The sequence below is a fragment of the Salvia splendens genome, unplaced genomic scaffold, assembly GCF_004379255.2.
Source record: "Salvia splendens isolate huo1 unplaced genomic scaffold, SspV2 ctg499, whole genome shotgun sequence".
Taxonomy (NCBI): domain Eukaryota; kingdom Viridiplantae; phylum Streptophyta; class Magnoliopsida; order Lamiales; family Lamiaceae; genus Salvia; species Salvia splendens.
The window spans coordinates 39,048-56,435 of NW_024599155.1; the positions used below are offsets into that span (position 1 = coordinate 39,048).

At 38.1% G+C, this 17,388-nt stretch overlaps 2 protein-coding genes and 1 pseudogene across 2 annotated transcripts; all 3 read right to left on the reverse strand.

Annotated features, from left to right (window-relative positions):
- Positions 1 to 196: 196 nt before the first annotated feature.
- Positions 197 to 2,951, reverse strand: LOC121790393 (cysteine-rich receptor-like protein kinase 10). Its single transcript, XM_042188625.1, has 7 exons — positions 2,591 to 2,951; positions 2,074 to 2,091; positions 1,667 to 1,788; positions 1,382 to 1,592; positions 1,051 to 1,288; positions 807 to 969; positions 197 to 719 (listed from the first exon to the last, which is right to left on the reverse strand). The coding sequence occupies exons 1-7, from the start codon at positions 2,910 to 2,912 to the stop codon at positions 513 to 515; spliced, it is 1,281 nt and encodes a 426-aa protein (XP_042044559.1). The 5' UTR covers positions 2,913 to 2,951; the 3' UTR covers positions 197 to 512.
- A 691-nt stretch (positions 2,952 to 3,642) lies between these two features.
- Positions 3,643 to 6,803, reverse strand: LOC121790386 (putative receptor-like protein kinase At4g00960). Its single transcript, XM_042188617.1, has 7 exons — positions 5,860 to 6,803; positions 5,423 to 5,590; positions 5,213 to 5,334; positions 4,907 to 5,117; positions 4,577 to 4,814; positions 4,341 to 4,491; positions 3,643 to 4,261 (listed from the first exon to the last, which is right to left on the reverse strand). Exons 1-7 carry the CDS (start codon positions 6,638 to 6,640, stop codon positions 3,908 to 3,910), a joined length of 2,025 nt encoding a protein of 674 aa, XP_042044551.1. The 5' UTR covers positions 6,641 to 6,803; the 3' UTR covers positions 3,643 to 3,907.
- Positions 6,804 to 12,814: 6,011 nt separating this feature from the next.
- Positions 12,815 to 17,179, reverse strand: LOC121790387 (annotated as a pseudogene).
- Positions 17,180 to 17,388: the final 209 nt, after the last annotated feature.

A 17,388-nucleotide genomic window follows, 5' to 3' on the forward strand; every position in this document is an offset into this window, starting at 1 on the left:
ACAAACTTTCTAGTGAAAAAATACACCACTTTTGGACTTGTAGTAAAATTCTCACTATTAAATTAAATCTTCCGGTGAACTAATGTTTGTATAACTCCGTTGTTTGTTTAAGGTGACACGTATTCTAAAATAGAAACATCACTACTTAACTCATAAAAGAATCTACCCTTTCCGTTAACTATTTACGACAGTTTTATGCTTAGACTCCGGTACAAATATTCTTGTCCACATTCGTATGGTTACGATAGATTTTGGTTTATAGGCTAAATGTGGTCTTTCTCGTGAGTAGACTAGTATTATGAAGTAAGTTTTATCGTCTATTCCTAACATTAGTGCTTCGAGTGGCATGCGAAGATACAAGTCATGACCACCAATGTGCCGGGGATCAAGCAACCAGCCGTGATCAACGAGGATATAACTCGGTTACTGAAATATCATTTACAGATACTGAGCCTGCGCTGGAGTTCGCCTCTTTTAAATTCTGATTTGTTAAATCCATATGGAATGCAGGTTCATTCATCAGGTAGAGGCAGAGTCATTGTTGAGCTACTGAGCATTAGAGCAACCGAAGCCATTGATGGCCTGTTTGCAGGATCTTCTTGAACACACAACAATCCGATGTGAATGCATCTCACCATATCGAGCACAGAACAAGAACTGCTTGTCAGCACAGGATCTATCATATTTAATGCTCTTCCTTCTTGCCAGTTCTTCCATGTCTGCTAATTTGTGGCCATTACAAAAAATAAAAATCAATCTACATTATTTGGTAACATTATTAACATTGATAAAGGTCTTGTGTATACCTTGCTTACAAGAGTCAACAGCTCCTCCACATTCATCTTCCCTTTTTGGACGCAACCATTTCTTTGACCACTCACGATTTCCAGAACCAGCACCCCGAAACTAAACACATCAGACTTGAAGGAGTATTTTCCTTGCATTGCGTATTCAGGTGCCATATATCCACTGCATACACAGATTCGGATATTCAGTAAGGGACGTATTATAATAGAAATATTTACTTGCTTAGTTATGTACTGTACTTACTAAGTTCCAACAATGTTGAGTGTACTTCCGCCACTATCATCTTGTTTAATTAATCTTGCCATCCCAAAATCTGAAATTTTTGGATTCAATTTATCATCTAGCATTACATTACTTCCTTTGAGATCGCGATGAATGATCTTGAGTCCCGACTCTTCGTGCAAATACATCATTCCCTTCGCAATGCCCCTTATGATCTTGTAGCGGCTATCCCAATCCAACTGCGAACGCTTAACTGGATCTGCTAGTCCAATATAAATCAAATCATTACTACCAAGTAAAATGAACCAATTGCAACAATTGCTATTCAATCAAAACTAAAGAAAATGATTACCAAATATGAACTTGTCAAGGCTTGCGTTCTGAACAAATTCATATATTAGTAACCTCTCAGCTCCTTCCATAGAGAAACCTAAGAGTTTCACCAAATTCATATGTTTAAGTTTGGCAACCAAGAAAACCTCATTCTTGAATTGCGGTTCGCCTTGCGTTGAATATTTGGACAACCTTTTAACTTCTACTTCTTCTCCGGTTATAAGGTTTCCCTGTGTTCACAGCAAAATAGACTCTTATTAGTTGATATGAGAATCATGCTTGGCCTAATTTATTACTTAATTACCTTATAAACAGTCCCAAATCCACCTCTCCCCAGCCTGTTAGCTTCATCAAAACCATCAGTTGCAGCACTAATGCTGATAAAATCATATTGTTGAAATCCACCATCACCAATATAGTCAGCACCTGATTCACCAAGCAAAGAAATTATCAAGGGTTAGTTCCCGCCAAATTTATAACACTTGAACTTACTCTTATGATGGATATATACAAAAAATACTCTTACTCTCGGTGGCTTCGTATGATGTCTTACTTGCTCGAACCAAGATAAAGATACACGCAGTAAAAATATTAGAGCAAGTGCAACTGAAACAGCAATGTGGATGTAAACTTGTCTTGTACTGTTATCATCTTTCTTTTCTGGTATTGTTTTTTTACCATTGGTTCTTACATCCGGTTTAAAAGTGTTACCTGGTATTGTATCTTTTTCTGCAGAAATAAGAAAAGAGTTCTTCGTTAGATGATGCACAAAACAAATCTTCAAGGACAAAGCTAGCAACAGGTACGCGGAAAAATGACTCTACTACTATGGAACGGAGGGAGTACAATACACACTGCATATCAGCACATATACAGACTGCACATTACACACAATATACACACGACACACCACACCACACTAACACTATATTTATTGCACACACAACAAATACATTAGCACAAACAAGTGGAGTAAAATTTATATAGAAATACATAATTTCAAAGTTTGTTTATTTTTTGACGTACCAAATATAGAATTTGAAAATAAATACTCACTCTTTTCCACCACAAATAATTGATATTCATTTTTTGGTTTTCCACTACAAGTGATCAATTTTTATTTTTAGAAAAAATAAAACCTATTTACTCTCTCTACTCCTACGGTATTCTCTCTCCACTTAACACAATAAAAATCATTTTCTTAATTTTGCCCGACAGAAAGAATTACCTGGCTGAGAGGCCGACGAGGAAGGTAATGAAGCAATAACAGGCACCCCTAATTCCACCAAACGAGTTTCATTGTAGAACACAGAAAGTTCATATTGAACGTTGCAATCGGGGTTTAGCACTCTGAAGCCTTCTGCGGCAACACTTCCGAAAGATTTGGATGCCTCTCTCAAGCATGCCTGACAATCTAGCAATGATAATTCCGGAGAACACTGCACCAGACCATAAATCTTCGAAAACTCATTATCTGAGAAAGGCCTACTCCCTACACCGACCTTGATCTTGGAACTGCCTTTAGCGGCCCTTGCCACGAGATCGGCCATCAGGACCGCCCTCTCTGCCCTGAATTTGTCCCCATTTGAAACATTTCGATCACTGCTTACCAGAAAAGTGGGTTCTGCCGTCTTCATCTCGTATAGTGGATCGTTAGTGTAGCGCATGGTGCAGTGTTTGTACCATATAGCAGCCTGTCTCGCATTGGGGCACTCACGAAGCACCTGGACCGAGGCCAGCTTCACACAGACGCGACACATGTGGAGGGTCACGTCAGCTCTGCAGAGGGCGAAGCCGTTGACGGTGTTTGGGGCGTGCCCGATGGACGCGCTTTGGAAGCCGTAGTCACTCATGTTCGAGTAAAGGGAGAGGTGCAGATTGACTGCATAGAATGTGTAATTCGTTATGGTGGTGTTGAGGTATATTAAAGGCGTGTTTAGTGTATAGTTTCCGTTGTCGGTGCATTTGAATAGATGGTTCTCTGCTTTAACGCAGGTTGATGAAAGGTATATGATGATCAAGACAATCATGGACATTTTTCAATTCTCTAGAGAAATTCTTTGTGGGATTGTTGGCAAATTTAAAGACAAAAACCTCAATCATCAATATTCGGATGATCGAGCATGAGTTTTACATTACAAGATAGTGTAATAGTCAAACTTTCCAAAATACTTGTGAAACAAAATATCTCCAATATTTGTGTTTGTAATCCAAATGGTAGAACAGACCATACAACCTTACCCATTACTAAAATTCAATAGAGTGCCCAATTAGCATATATTATTACAAAAATCATCTATAATTTCTTTATAAATAGTATTTATAGAAATTCATGCAACACAACAATAATCCTATTACATCTAGTGTTACAGAAGTTGAAACCATAGTCCCTCCGAATTTACCTGTTTACAGCATTATATTATCTACACAGCTTTATTATTTCAAACGTTCTAGCTCACATACACGGATAAAAGAGAAAACATAACAAAATTACATGCATAATTTTTGTGTCGAGGAAAGCACAAACCTTGGCAGGAAAACAAAATCAACGAGGATATAGCTCGGTGACTGAAACATCATTTACAGATGCCGAGCCTTCAGATGCAACCGTTCCAAACTTAAGCGAGGTCGAATCTTTTGAATTCTGATTCGTTGAATCCATGGGACCATAACGGCTAGCCATATAAAACGCAGGCTCAGCAGGTACCGGCAGGGTCATTGTTGAGCTACTGAGCATTAGACCAACGGTAGCCATTGTTGGCCTGTTTGCAGGATTTTCTTGGACACACAACAGTCCCATGTGAATGCATCTCATCATGTCGCGCACAGAACCAGCGCCATTCATCAGCGCAGGATCTACCATACTTGTTGCCGTCCCTTCTCGCCAGTTTTTCCATGTCTGCAAATGTGTGGCCATTAGATGCAATTAATAAAACCAGTCTGCGTGAACATTGATAGAGGAATTGTGTATAGCTTACAAGAGTCAAGAGGTCCTCCACATTATCCCCATTTTGGATACAAACATTTCTTCGACCACTCACGATTTCCAGAACCAGCACTCCGAAACTAAACACATCTGACTTGACGGAGTATTGCCCGTGCATTGCGTATTCAGGTGACATATATCCACTGTATACAGATTAGGATATTCAGTAAGGGAAGGATTAGAAATACTTGCTTAGAGAATTTGCGTGATGGTTAGCATTGGACTTACTAAGTTCCGACGATCTTGCTTGTGTTTCCTTGAGTTTCATCTGGTTTAAATAATCTTGCCATCCCAAAATCTGCAATTTTGGGGTTCATTTCTCCATCTAACAGCACATTACTAGCTTTGAGATCACGATGAATGATCTTGAGTCGAGATTCTTCGTGCAAATACAGAATTCCCTTTGCAATACCCCCAATGATCTTGTAGCGTCTATCCCAATCCAACTGTGAACGTTTGACTGGATCTGTTTGTCCAATATAAACCAAACCATTCCTACTTAGTAAAAACGAACCAACAACAATTGATATTCAATCAAAACTAAAGAAAAAGGATTACCAAATATGAACTGGTCAAGGCTTGCATTCTGAACAAATTCATATATTAGTACCCTCTCGGTTCCTTCCATAGAGAAACCTAAGAGCCTGACCAGATTCCTATGTTGAAGCTTGGCAACCAACAAAACCTCATTCTTGAATTCCATATTGCCTTGCCCTGAATCCTTGGACAGCCTTTTAACTGCTACTTCTTCGCCAGTTTGAAGTTTTCCCTGCGTTTGCAGCAAAATAGACTTGCATTACTTGATCTGAGACGGAGATGAGAATTATGCATGCTCTGTTTTATTGAAGTACAATATTAATTTACCTTATAAACAGCGCCGAATCCACCTTGCCCCAGCTTGTTAGCATCATCAAAATCATTAGTGGCAGCTCTAATGCTGCTAAACTCATATTGCAAGGATTCGACATTACTGATATCGTCAGCAGCTGATTTTTCACAAAACAGAACAAATAATCGAGGTTAGTTCCCACTAAAGTATGATGCATATAGATCTAAAAGTAGAAACAATCTTACTCTCGGCGGCATCATATGCCTTATTCTGCTTCCTTCTTCTTCTTATAACGAAGACGATGGCAAAAGCAGCAACTATCAGAGCCACCGCAACTGGGACAACAATGATGATGATAACTTTTGTAGTGTTATCATCTTTCTTTCCTGGTATTGTATCAGTACCATTGGTTCCTGCAGTTATAAGAAAAAGTTTTTTAACCTTCATGTATTATAGCCACTAATTTGCAGTTCTTCATTAGAAGATGTACAAGAAAATGAAAACAAAAAGAAACAGAACGGAATTTGTAGGTAGTTGTTAAGTTTTCCGGCAGCATATTCTGATTCAAAATTCAAATCTCAATTTCATATTTTGCAAATTATAACAAATCTTCAAGGACTTCATCTTAGGGTTCGAATTCCTAAAATCAATTTGGGGATTTTCTTCGAGATAGCAGAATTACCTGGCGGCGAGGTCGGCGGAGGTGCTGGAGCTACAATTGCCACCCTCAATTCTCTCAGCCGAGTTTCATTGTAGAAGGTAGAAAGCTCATAGCGAATATTGCAATTGGGGTTTAGAACTCTGAACCCCTGCGAAAGATAACTCTGGTAACCTTGTGAAGCCTCGCTCAAGCATCTCTGGCACTCTTCTCGTGAGAAATCTGGAGTACACTGCACCAGAGCATAAATCGCCAAATCGGAGAAATTCCGACTCCCTACTCCGACCTTGAGCTGTGTGCCGTTAGCCGCCTGCGCCGCGAGTTGATCAACCAGCGCCGTCCTATCCGCCCTGAACCGATCTCCATCCGAGACATTTTGCGTGTTTCGCAACATATACGTGGGATCCGCCGTCTGCGTTTGGTATATGGGGTCGTTGGAGTAGCGCAGGGTGCAGAATTCGTACCAAATCGCGCCCTGCCTCTCGTTGGGGCAGGACAGGCGCACCTCTCGCGCGGCGGAATCGACGCAACTGCGGCAGAGCTGGAGGGTTTGATCGGCTCTGCAGAGGGCGAAGCCGTTGACGGTGTTTGGGGCCTGGCCGACGGAGGCGCGGCGGAAGCCGAAATCGGTGATGTTGGAGGAGAGAGAGCTGAGTAAGGCGTCGAGATTGTTGCTGTAGGTGCTGTTGGCTGTGTAATTTCCATTGCTGGTGCATTTAAAGGGATTTTGGGCTGTAGCTAAGGATGAAAGGTATATGAGGATGGACGCAATTATGAACACTCTGCTGCGACGCCATGAATACATTTCTGGAGAGGAGGAATGGAGAAACAAGAGTGTTTCTTCCAATTCTCCCAAAGAAATTCTCCCTTTTGAAGTGAACCGAATTCCAAACCAGGAAAAGTCTAGTTCATTTAATGGCACTCACACCTGCCTTCTTAGATTTTAACAGTGTTGAGGGGACGCTGACAATGAAATTCTCCCTATTGCTATTTCTTATATATTCGAGCTAAATTTTAACACTAAAAATAAAAAAATGAGATTCATTTCATATCGTTACTTATTTATTCCATTAATTGTTAAAAAAAGTATTCTGTAAATGGTGTAATTGCAAGTAGAAGGATACTGGTCAATTTTGTGATTATTATTTAAAAATATCTCACCAGTTAGATAATAACATCAGGTACTCATGTTTCAATTTTTAGAACAAAAGTCAAAATATATGTTGTTACTCAAAATTACATATCAATTGTCAAGCCTCCATTTTTGTAAGAGTGGGTTTTATATATCTCTCCTCACAATTTTATAGTCAGCTTGAGGGTATGAAAAAATCTTAAAATTGATAGGTTGATACAAATAGTTCGAAAAAATTGGAAGGATCAAAGTTCTAGCTCGAAATAAATGAAAACCCGATCTGCATGAATCGAATTAGTCCGAGTCTGATCGATTGGGTTGGTCCAAAAAGTCAGTGGATTGATCAGATTAACAAATTAATTTAATAATAAAATATGTATGAAAATTTGAAAAAAGTACTCCGTATTAATATGAGGTAATATATTGGTAGTAGTTTTTAAAATTTTAATTTAGAAATGACACTCATTTTTTAATTTAATACTATGAATTAGACGTTTTAATCTGGATAAAACTTGATGCTATAATTTTCAATATAAGTAAATAGTTACGAAAAAAATGACTGTAAATATTTTCATAAACATCCTAGCCTAGCCTGAGACTGAGGTAGTTAGAGTTATAATCGTAATATTTTAGCCAAACGTAATTTCAAGTAGCCCATATTTAGATGACTTAATCAGAAGTTTATTATTATAGTTTCATCCAAATAAATTTGCAAACCACTGAAATCTTAGTCAATAAAACCACGTTACTAACATCTCAATCGATTTATCTAGAAATATTAAAAAAGGAGTCGCAGTCAATTAGTATTAAAGTACTATAATCTAAAGTCGACGTTCCAATTAGCCATTACCATTAATGGTCTAATTACATTAGAAAGCCGTCACCTTTATAACGTGTATTAGTGCAATTGGTGCATAGGTTCCGATCCAACTACCCACAGTATATATTTTTCTCGTTTTTATTTATATTGCGATAAACATAATATTCTCCCTATCCATGATTAAAACATCCATTTTCTCATTTCGGTTTAATAGTCAACAAAAATCATCTTTCACTTTTATTATACTAAATTATCCTTCTTCCACCCCACAATAAAAATCATATTTAGTGTGGCACCGGTTTTAAGAAATATAAAGTTTAGTAGATTGGAAAAATTAATGGAATATGAAGCCCACTTTTTTATATTTGTTTTATAATAAAATGCGAGTAAAGTGAGTTAGTAGAATGTGCGATTGTGCGACCTAATTACTTACCATTTATAATAAAAGTGAAATATGACTTTTATTGTGGGACGGACAAAATGGTAAAAATGTGATTCTTTATTGTGAGACGAAGGGAATAGTATTTTTATATTTAAAGAGGGTCAATAATGGTTTCCTATCTATCCTATTAACTCGAAATTTTGATCTATTGAGAAAACGCCTTAGTAACTAAGACGTGCTTATATTTTATTTTACTTAATCATTTCACGTGTATTATATTAATAAATTAAGTTAGTCTCATATTCTACTAACACTTTTCACTTATATTTTATTAGTAAATTAGGTAAGTGAAATACATAGTGCACTACTCCCTCGGCTCCGCAGTAATTGATTTTAGAAAAATATAAAGTAAACAAAATAATAATATAGATAAAACTCTTTTCTACGTTATTCTCTTTCTTACTTTACTCTTTCTATATTTAATTATATATACTATTTTTTAAATGAGCGCAAAAAATGAAATAACTAAGTTACTGTGGAACGGAAGAAATCTTTTTATTCCCCATTTTTTATACTTATTAAAATTAGTTTCAAAGACCCCTAATTGAATACGGAAACGGAATGAATGAGTGTTGTAGAAATGTACACAACTAATTAGGCCATCTGCAACGCTGTCTCTTATCCGTTCCTTAACCGTCTCTCAAATTACTATTCATGGGTCTCACTGTACTTTTTACTCCATTTCTTAACTAAGGGACAAAACCTGCAACCATTCATCTCTTATCGGTCTCTTAACCATCTCTTAAAATACTATTCATTCATTTTCATTTTTATTTATATTTCCAACAAATTCAATTAGTAAAAAACACACTTCATTAAATAAAATAAAAATACAACTTAAAATCCTAAAAAAATACATAATTAAATTCGTGGAAAAAAAGACATAATTTAAAATTCAATTTAAAACTAATTATAAAAACTACTCCGCCGACGAATCATCCCCCGAGGGCGGTGGCGGTGCACTACCTGAATGCGGAATACCAAGTTGTCTTGACATAAACTCAATTCCGGCAAGATAGGCTTGGTATTGGGGAGACGTCATGCGGGAAGTGTCCGCCATTGTGACGGTCATGTACATGGACATTAGGGAGTTCGAGGGTGCCCCCGAGCCTGAGCCCGCCAGGCTTGATTCGCCTCGGCCCCTCCTCCCTCTAGTCACCTTCGCCGAATTTCTCCCTTGCGGCCGACGACGCTCACGGGAGGACCCCCCCGGCTTCGTCTGTCGTGCCCTCAACCTCCTGCGAGGCAACCTCTTGTGCGGCGCTGCCCGAACCGCCCCACTAGACGAGTATTGACCACCCGTCGTGTGCTTCGTGAGCTTCGAGGTCGAGCCTGAGCTGGACCGGACACCGCCGACCCACATTTTCCTCGTCTTTGACGACCTCCCCAACGTCGACATGTTTGAATTGTTTGCTGGTGTCGTCGAAGTAGACTCGCAAAGTCGACATGAGCCGCTTCACTCTTGTAGATAGCGCATAATTTTTTGACCTCTCTGTCGACTAGGTCAAAGTGAGCGCGGAGCATCTTAAATGTACGGCGGCGGGACCCCCTCGGCTTAATCTCGTGGTAGGCATCGGTGACCTTTTCCCAGAAGCACTTCCAGGATTGTTGATTCCCGACGATGGGATCGTACGGGACGCTGATCCAGGCGTTGTATACAGCCAGCGTTTCCTTGGGGCTGTACGGATGCCGACATAGATCCTTCTCCTCGTCCGTCTCCGCCTCCACCTTGGAGCTTCCACCGCCTCGGCCTCCTTCCGGAGTGGGTTCAACCGGATAATCTTCCCGAATCTGGGATAATCCCTGCGAATACCTCGGTGCGGAAGGACGTGCGTATGCATCCACATCAAAATGGGGTGGTTGGTACCCCGCCGGAGTCGACGAACCCTGGGTGCCCGGCGTCGACGAACCGGAACCACCACCCAGAACATTGTACATGCCCCCAGTCGCCGAACGCGTTGATGTCAAACCCGCCGGAGCAGCCACCGCCAGAGTTTCCGTCGCCAGACATTTTGTGATGAGAGGTTAGACGAAAATTGGAGAGGAAATGGAGATGATTTGGGAAGAATAGATGTGTATTTGTGTGTGAAATGAGGATGAATTAGGAGTATTTATAGAGTAAGAAAATAAAAAAAAAAAGAAAAAAACGGTCGAAAAAACTGTAATATTACCGTTTTTCGGTTATATATTTTTTTATTATATTCGATTTTTTTTAAAAATGATTTATTGCGTCAGCGTGACGAAGCCCACTCGCGGGCCGGGGAGTGGGCGTCACGCATGGCGCCGGAGCGCGCCACGTCGCTCGGGCGCGTGGCGAGACGAGTCACCATCCGTCTCGGTGGGACAGGCGTCTCGGCGGGCTGGGGACGAGACGGGACTCTGCAATGCGTCTCTCCGCCGTCTCGACCCGGCGTGACGAGTTACGAGCCACCCGCGTGACGCGTTGCGGGAGGCGAGTTAATAATAAGAAAAAGGGGGCTGCCTTTTGACTTGGACTTTACTCGTATATTGAATTTTAATTCAACATATACCTAATTCTATGTTGCATTTAGTGTGTCGAAGACCTTATATTTTTCGTATCATTTATATGTTACGATAATATTATTTTATAAGTCGGGACTAGCAATCTCAATTCCCAACAGATGGCCGAGGGGAGTGTTATATTGCTAACTACAATTAAAAAATAACCCTTAGATATTCAAATCAAGGGCTTAGATCATCAGCCCCGAAATGTTAATACGATCAATAAATAACGTCAATAAGGATATTAAGGTCAATTTACAATAAATTAGTTGTAACTAACTTTTGAAAAATATCACATAACTTTAAAACGCATATAACTTTCTCGATTTAAATTATTTTTCGCACAACATATATCAAATAAAGATAATTTCATAAGGATTCTAAAGATATCTCCCTTGCATATGTTCCGATGTCAAAATTTGAAAAAATTTAAAAAAATTTCATTTTTAACAGCAGCAAATGTCACATAGTATATAAAATATGTCAATATAATACATGTAGAATGTCATTGTTAAAGCAATGTGTTGACATAAGCAATGTGTTGACATTCTCTAAGCATTTTGTTGATGTTTGCAAAACACTATATTGACATTTTCATCTAAAACCATAATTTGATAGTTTTTTTTTATCTATTTCGATTTAATTAATAAAAACGACAATACACGTGGCTTTTATGTATCAATTTTCAGGATATTTTATAAAAATATTTTAAAAACAATTTCGTTGAATGTTTCTTTTTGTTAAATTACTCTGTATCTTCTGAATTGAGAAGTAAATTTTGAAACGGGTCTACGTAAATTTAAATACCCAACCAAATCCAACGGTAAAGTCATATGCCAAGGCCAAAACTGGGCCCAGGGCCCAGGGCCCACTCATTTAACACACCTATCTCCGACCATCTAGAAAATATGAAATGCCTTTATAATTTTAAGTATACGTCAATGCTAAAACAACAATATTGTAGTTTCATAAATTTAATAAGACTATAATTATTGTTTGTAAATATGACTTTTCAAACAATAATTATCAAAACTAAAAATTAAGTATGCATTTTCTTTTTCCCCATGGAAACGCTACTTTTAAACCATAGATTCTACAGTGTATTTTTTATTTTCTACAAGCATATCTTCTTTTAGTTTTTTATCATAAAAACTCATTTATTGATTCGAAAAATCTCTTAATATATCGCAGTCAATATAATTAATGGTATTTTATTATATTAATTAACATTCCGTATTCAAGATTATCCAAAAACTTGATAAGTTGTTTTTGCAATATGGTGTGATTAACATGAATAATTATTACTTTAGAATTTGAATTTAAGTAATTAGACAATATTAAGTGTGAAACACGGCCTTGACTTGGGCGTGGACTGGATGAATGAGACTGGAGTTAATAAGGACAGAGGAGATATTATGCAAATGTCATTACAAAACTACAGTTTTGAATACTATTAAAATAGTCAAAATGAATGACACGATCAATAAAAAAGAAAAAGTCTTTTTTTTTTTTTCCGATTCGTTTTGGCCTCATCGAAAAGATGCGTCATTTTGTATTGATGCAACCTACGAATGTGCTAAGAAATAAATTCAAAGTTTCCCCTCAGCAGACGGGAATCCACAATGAAAAGGAAATTAAATATACACTATTTGTCTATTAGTAATAACGAGAAGAAATTTAAAGAAGATATTTTGAGCGTGAATGGCAATATTTAGGGTGGGATCAGATGAAAAAAATAAAATGAAAAAGAGTTAGTTATATGGAGTAATTTTTTCGGATAAATTAGCGAATATGCGCGATGCACGCACCATGCTATTGGCTGAAAGGGACGTGCGCTGCAAGAGGCTAAATCAACGAATTGGCATGAAACTGCATGCCATTCACACTGGACTGTATGCCTTATTCCACCGTTGTTCATGGTCTTACATTACCTGGGAATAAAAATTGATCATATTGGTACTTTAATAAAAGAGTTTAAAAATACCAATGAAAAATTGTACTGCACAAACTAACATTACAATTGGCAAAGAAGAAAAACAAAAACATTGTTTGGGTGAGGGAGTTAGCGTGGATATAGGTCAGTAATGGAGGCAGGCATCATTTTGCGAGGACGTCGAGACTCCTGCGATGGCTGAGAAGAAGACATGGGGTGAGAGTTTGTGGAGTCGGAGTTGTGAATCAAGTGGCGCATCCGAACGATAACCATTGGCAGCGTAAAACGCTGGCTCCGAAGGTAAGTCTAAGGTTACGGAGAAGCTACTCAACATAAGCACCACTGAGGCCATCGTTGGCCTATCAGTTGCATCTTCCTGAACACACAACAGTCCAATATGGATACATCTCAACATCTCATTTGGCGAACCCGAACCACTCCTCAAAAATGGATCCACCACTTCTCCACCTCTTCCTTCTTGCCAACTTCTCCATGCCTGCAAAATTAATTTCCCTTTTTCAATCAGTAAATATAATTAAGTGGTCCACAAGGTTATTTACTTAAATACTTACGAAGCTTATAAGGTTCCCTACGCTGCCATCCCCACTTCGAATGCCATTATTTCTGCGGCCGCTAATGATTTCAAGGACTAATACTCCAAAGCTATAGACGTCGGACTTGACTGAGAACTGGCCCGTAATTTAGGTACTCTCTGGTGGCATATAACCGCTGCAGTTTACAGATTTTAGTGTTTTTTGTAACTAAAAGAATGTGTGTAAAGCTGTGTAACTTACTATGTTCCGACAACACGGCTTGTATTTCCTTGCGTTTCATCTTGTCTAAACAACCTTGCCATACCAAAGTCAGCAATCTTGGGTCTCATCTCACTGTCTAGAAGTATATTACTGGCCTTTAAATCACGGTGGATGATTTTGAGACGAGAATCTTCGTGCAAGTAGAGGATTCCCCTCGCAATACCCTCCTATGATCTTGTAACGTGTATCCCAATCCAAATGTGAATGTCTGACTAAGTCTACATGTCCAATTGCAAATGAGTTAAGAGTATCTATGTTCACATATTATGCTGGCGTGTAAGTAAATTTAAGAATAAATGTTAGTACCAAATATGAAGTTATCCAAGCTTGAATTTTGAACAAACTCATATACCAACAGCTTCTCCATTCCTTCTAAGGAGAAACCTAATAGTCTAACCAAATTCCTATGTTGGAGTTTAGCCAATAACAAGACCTCATTCTTAAATTCGATGTCGCCTTGCCCGGAATCCTTCGACAATCTTTTCACGGCAATTTCTTGACCAATTGGAAGTTCCCCCCTGAAATTATGACCCAACAAAATATGTGTGTTTAGTTTTCGAATTTGCTCTAATCAATTATATACCTCTATATCTACCTTGTAAACTGTTCCAAATCCACCTTGACCCAACTTATTATGATTAGAGAAATCATTTGTTGCGGCTTTGATTGTGCTGAAAGGATACTGCAGAGACTCGACTGTGCTAATTCCCGTCGACAATCTTCAAGAAATTATGAACAAACATTTGAGTCCAATACACTACTAAAAAAATGGCATGTTATCACATTAAATTAGTCACATTTTATTAAAACTGTGAGAATATATACTCAAACAATACATTGATCTTTCTTCACATTTATATCATACACTGATATTACACTAGAGTTAAATGTCAGTTCAACAGTCCTATACTCGCACTTCTATCAAGTACAATAATGGTGATTTGCTCCTATTATAACTCACGGAAGTTGTTATATATGCAAATACTTAAACATGATTCTAAATGAAAATTTCAAATTACTAATGAAGTTTAATTATTGAAGAAATTAATTAAAAACAACTTATTCAAAAGATAATTGAACAAAAATAAATTGAGTAGAAATTACAAAAATAAATAAGTAGAATTTATTTGTTTTATTGTATATAAATTTATTTTGATGTTATACTCTAACAATTAATTGCATTATTTATATTATTAATTTATCTGATGTGTTTTATTCATTTAAAATTTGGAAATGAAAAAACCGAATCAAAGTTTATGTAATTATAAATTAGTGATAATAATAATAATATGTATATTAGTCAATTATTATAATAGTACAGTGAAGGCTGAAGCACTAATCTGATGAAAGAATAGAAAATTTAAAAACTGCATGACACAATTAATAAAATATTACATTGGCATTAGAAATAGTGGCAATTCGTCAATTATTATATATAGTAGTAATACATTTAAGCCCTAATATGTTGAAAGAGTGGAAAATTTTAAAAGTGGCGGCAATTTTCCCACTAAAATATTACTACATAGGAATTAGAAAGTGGCAATCCGTCAAAATATTAACATCTAAGTACTCATTTGTTGAAGGAATAGAGAATTTAAAAAGTGCGGGAAATAATAAAAAATAGTGGTGGCAGTTTCCTCCCACTAAAATAGAATTAGAAATAGTGGGCGGTACTTAATCAATATTTTATCACGTCGCCTACAGTTCCTTAAAACCCTATCTCTGTCTCGTCTTGTCTCTACACCTTCACGGCTGAAAAAATTATAGTAGAAGCTTCAGATTACTCGGAAAAGGTGAGGAGTGTTCTGGTATTTTTATCATCCTTGCCCTATTTACAGATTGTTATGTCACTTCTTTTGAATTCTCTACATTTTGTTGTGTAATTGAATTTTGAATCGTTCAATTCGCATATGAAATTTGTAGAGACTCAATAAGGCGACAACTATAGTCCTCCATTTCATTTCAGTATTCTAATCGTTCAATCCTAAAAGTTTTCTATGCTTATTTTATGGCGGTAATATATGCAGTTATGGCTTCTAAAGGACGAAGGCAACGTAAAAAGAATGTTCGTTTACAAGATGAATCAGATATATCACATCAAAGGTTGACAAATCCCGAAGGTAAAAAAACAATTGGATAGAGCATGCTCATGCTCATCAGTTGATTTTATTTGATTTTTGTTGTATGATCTTCTTTTCCAAGTGGGGTTATTTACACATTATGATGCATATAGATATCTAAAAGTAGAAACAATCTTACTCTCGGCGGCATCATATGCCTTATTCTGCTTCCTTCTTCTTCTTATAACGAAGACGATGGCAAAAGCAACAACTATCAGAGCCACCGCAACTGGGACAACAATGATGATGATAACTTTTGTAGTGTTATCATCTTTCTTTCCTGGTATTGTATCAGTACCATTGGTTCCTGCAGTTATAAGAAAAGGTTTTTTAACCTTCATGTATTATAGCTACTAATTTGCAGTTCTTCATTAGAAGATGTACAAGAAAATGAAAACAAAAAGAAACAGAACGGAATTTGTAGGTAGTTGTTGAGTTTTCCGGCAGCATATTCTGATTCAAAATTCAAATCTCAATTTCATATTTTGCAAATTATAACAAATCTTCAAGGACTAACCACAGGTTCATCTTAGGATTCGAATTCCTAAAATCAATTTGGGGATTTTCTTCGAGATAGCAGAATTACCAGGCGGCGAGGTCGGCGGAGGTGCCGGAGCTACAATTGCCACCCTCAATTCTCTCAGCCGAGTTTCATTGTAGAAGGTAGAAAGCTCATAGCGAATATTGCAATTGAGGTTTAGAGCTCTTAACCCCTGCGAAAGATAACTCTGGTAACCTTTTGAAGCCCCGCTCAAGCATCTCTGGCACTCTTCTCGTGAGAAATCTGGAGTACACTGCACCAGAGCATAAATCGCCAAATCGGAGAAATTCCGACTCCCTACGCCGACCTTGAGCTGTGTGCCGTTAGCCGCCTGCGCCGCGAGTTGATCAACCAGCGCCGTCCTATCCGCCCTGAACCGATCTCCATCCGAGACATTTTGCGTGTTTCGCAACATATACGTGGGATCCGCCGTCTGCGTTTGGTATATGGGGTCGTTGGAGTAGCGCAGGGTGCAGAATTCGTACCAAATCGCGCCCTGCCTCTCGTTGGGGCAGGACTGGCGCACCTCTCGCGCGGCAGAATCGACGCAACTGCGGCAGAGCTGGAGGGTTTGATCGGCTCTGCAGAGGGCGAAGCCGTTGACGGTGTCTGGGGCCTGGCCGACGGAGGCGCGGCGGAAGCCGAAATCGGTCATGTTGGAGGAGAGAGAGCGGAGTAAGGCGTCGAGATTGTTGCTGTAGGTGCTGTTGGCTGTGTAATTTCCATTGCTGGTGCATTTAAAGGGAGTTTGGGCTGTAGCTAAGGATGAAAGGTATATGAGGATCGAGGCAATTATGAACACTCTGCTGCGACGCCATGAATACATTTCTGGAGAGGAGGAATGGAGAAACAAGAGTGTTTCTTCCAATTCTCCCAAAGAAATTCTCCCTTTGGAAGTGAACCGAATTCCAAACCAGGAAAAGTCTAGTTCATTTAATGGCATTTACACCTACCTTCTTAGATTTTAACAGAGTTGAGGGGACAATGAAATTCTCCCTATTGCTATTTCTTATATATTCGTGCTAAATTTTAACACTAAAAAAAATGAGACTAACGATTCATTTCATACCGTTACTTATTGGGTGTACTTGCAAATCGAATGATACTGGTCGATTTCATCCGATCGCTTGTAATTATTATTTAAAAATATCACCAGTTAGATAATAACATCAGGAACTCATGTTTCAATTTTTAGAACAAAAGTCAAAATATATGTTGTTACTCAAA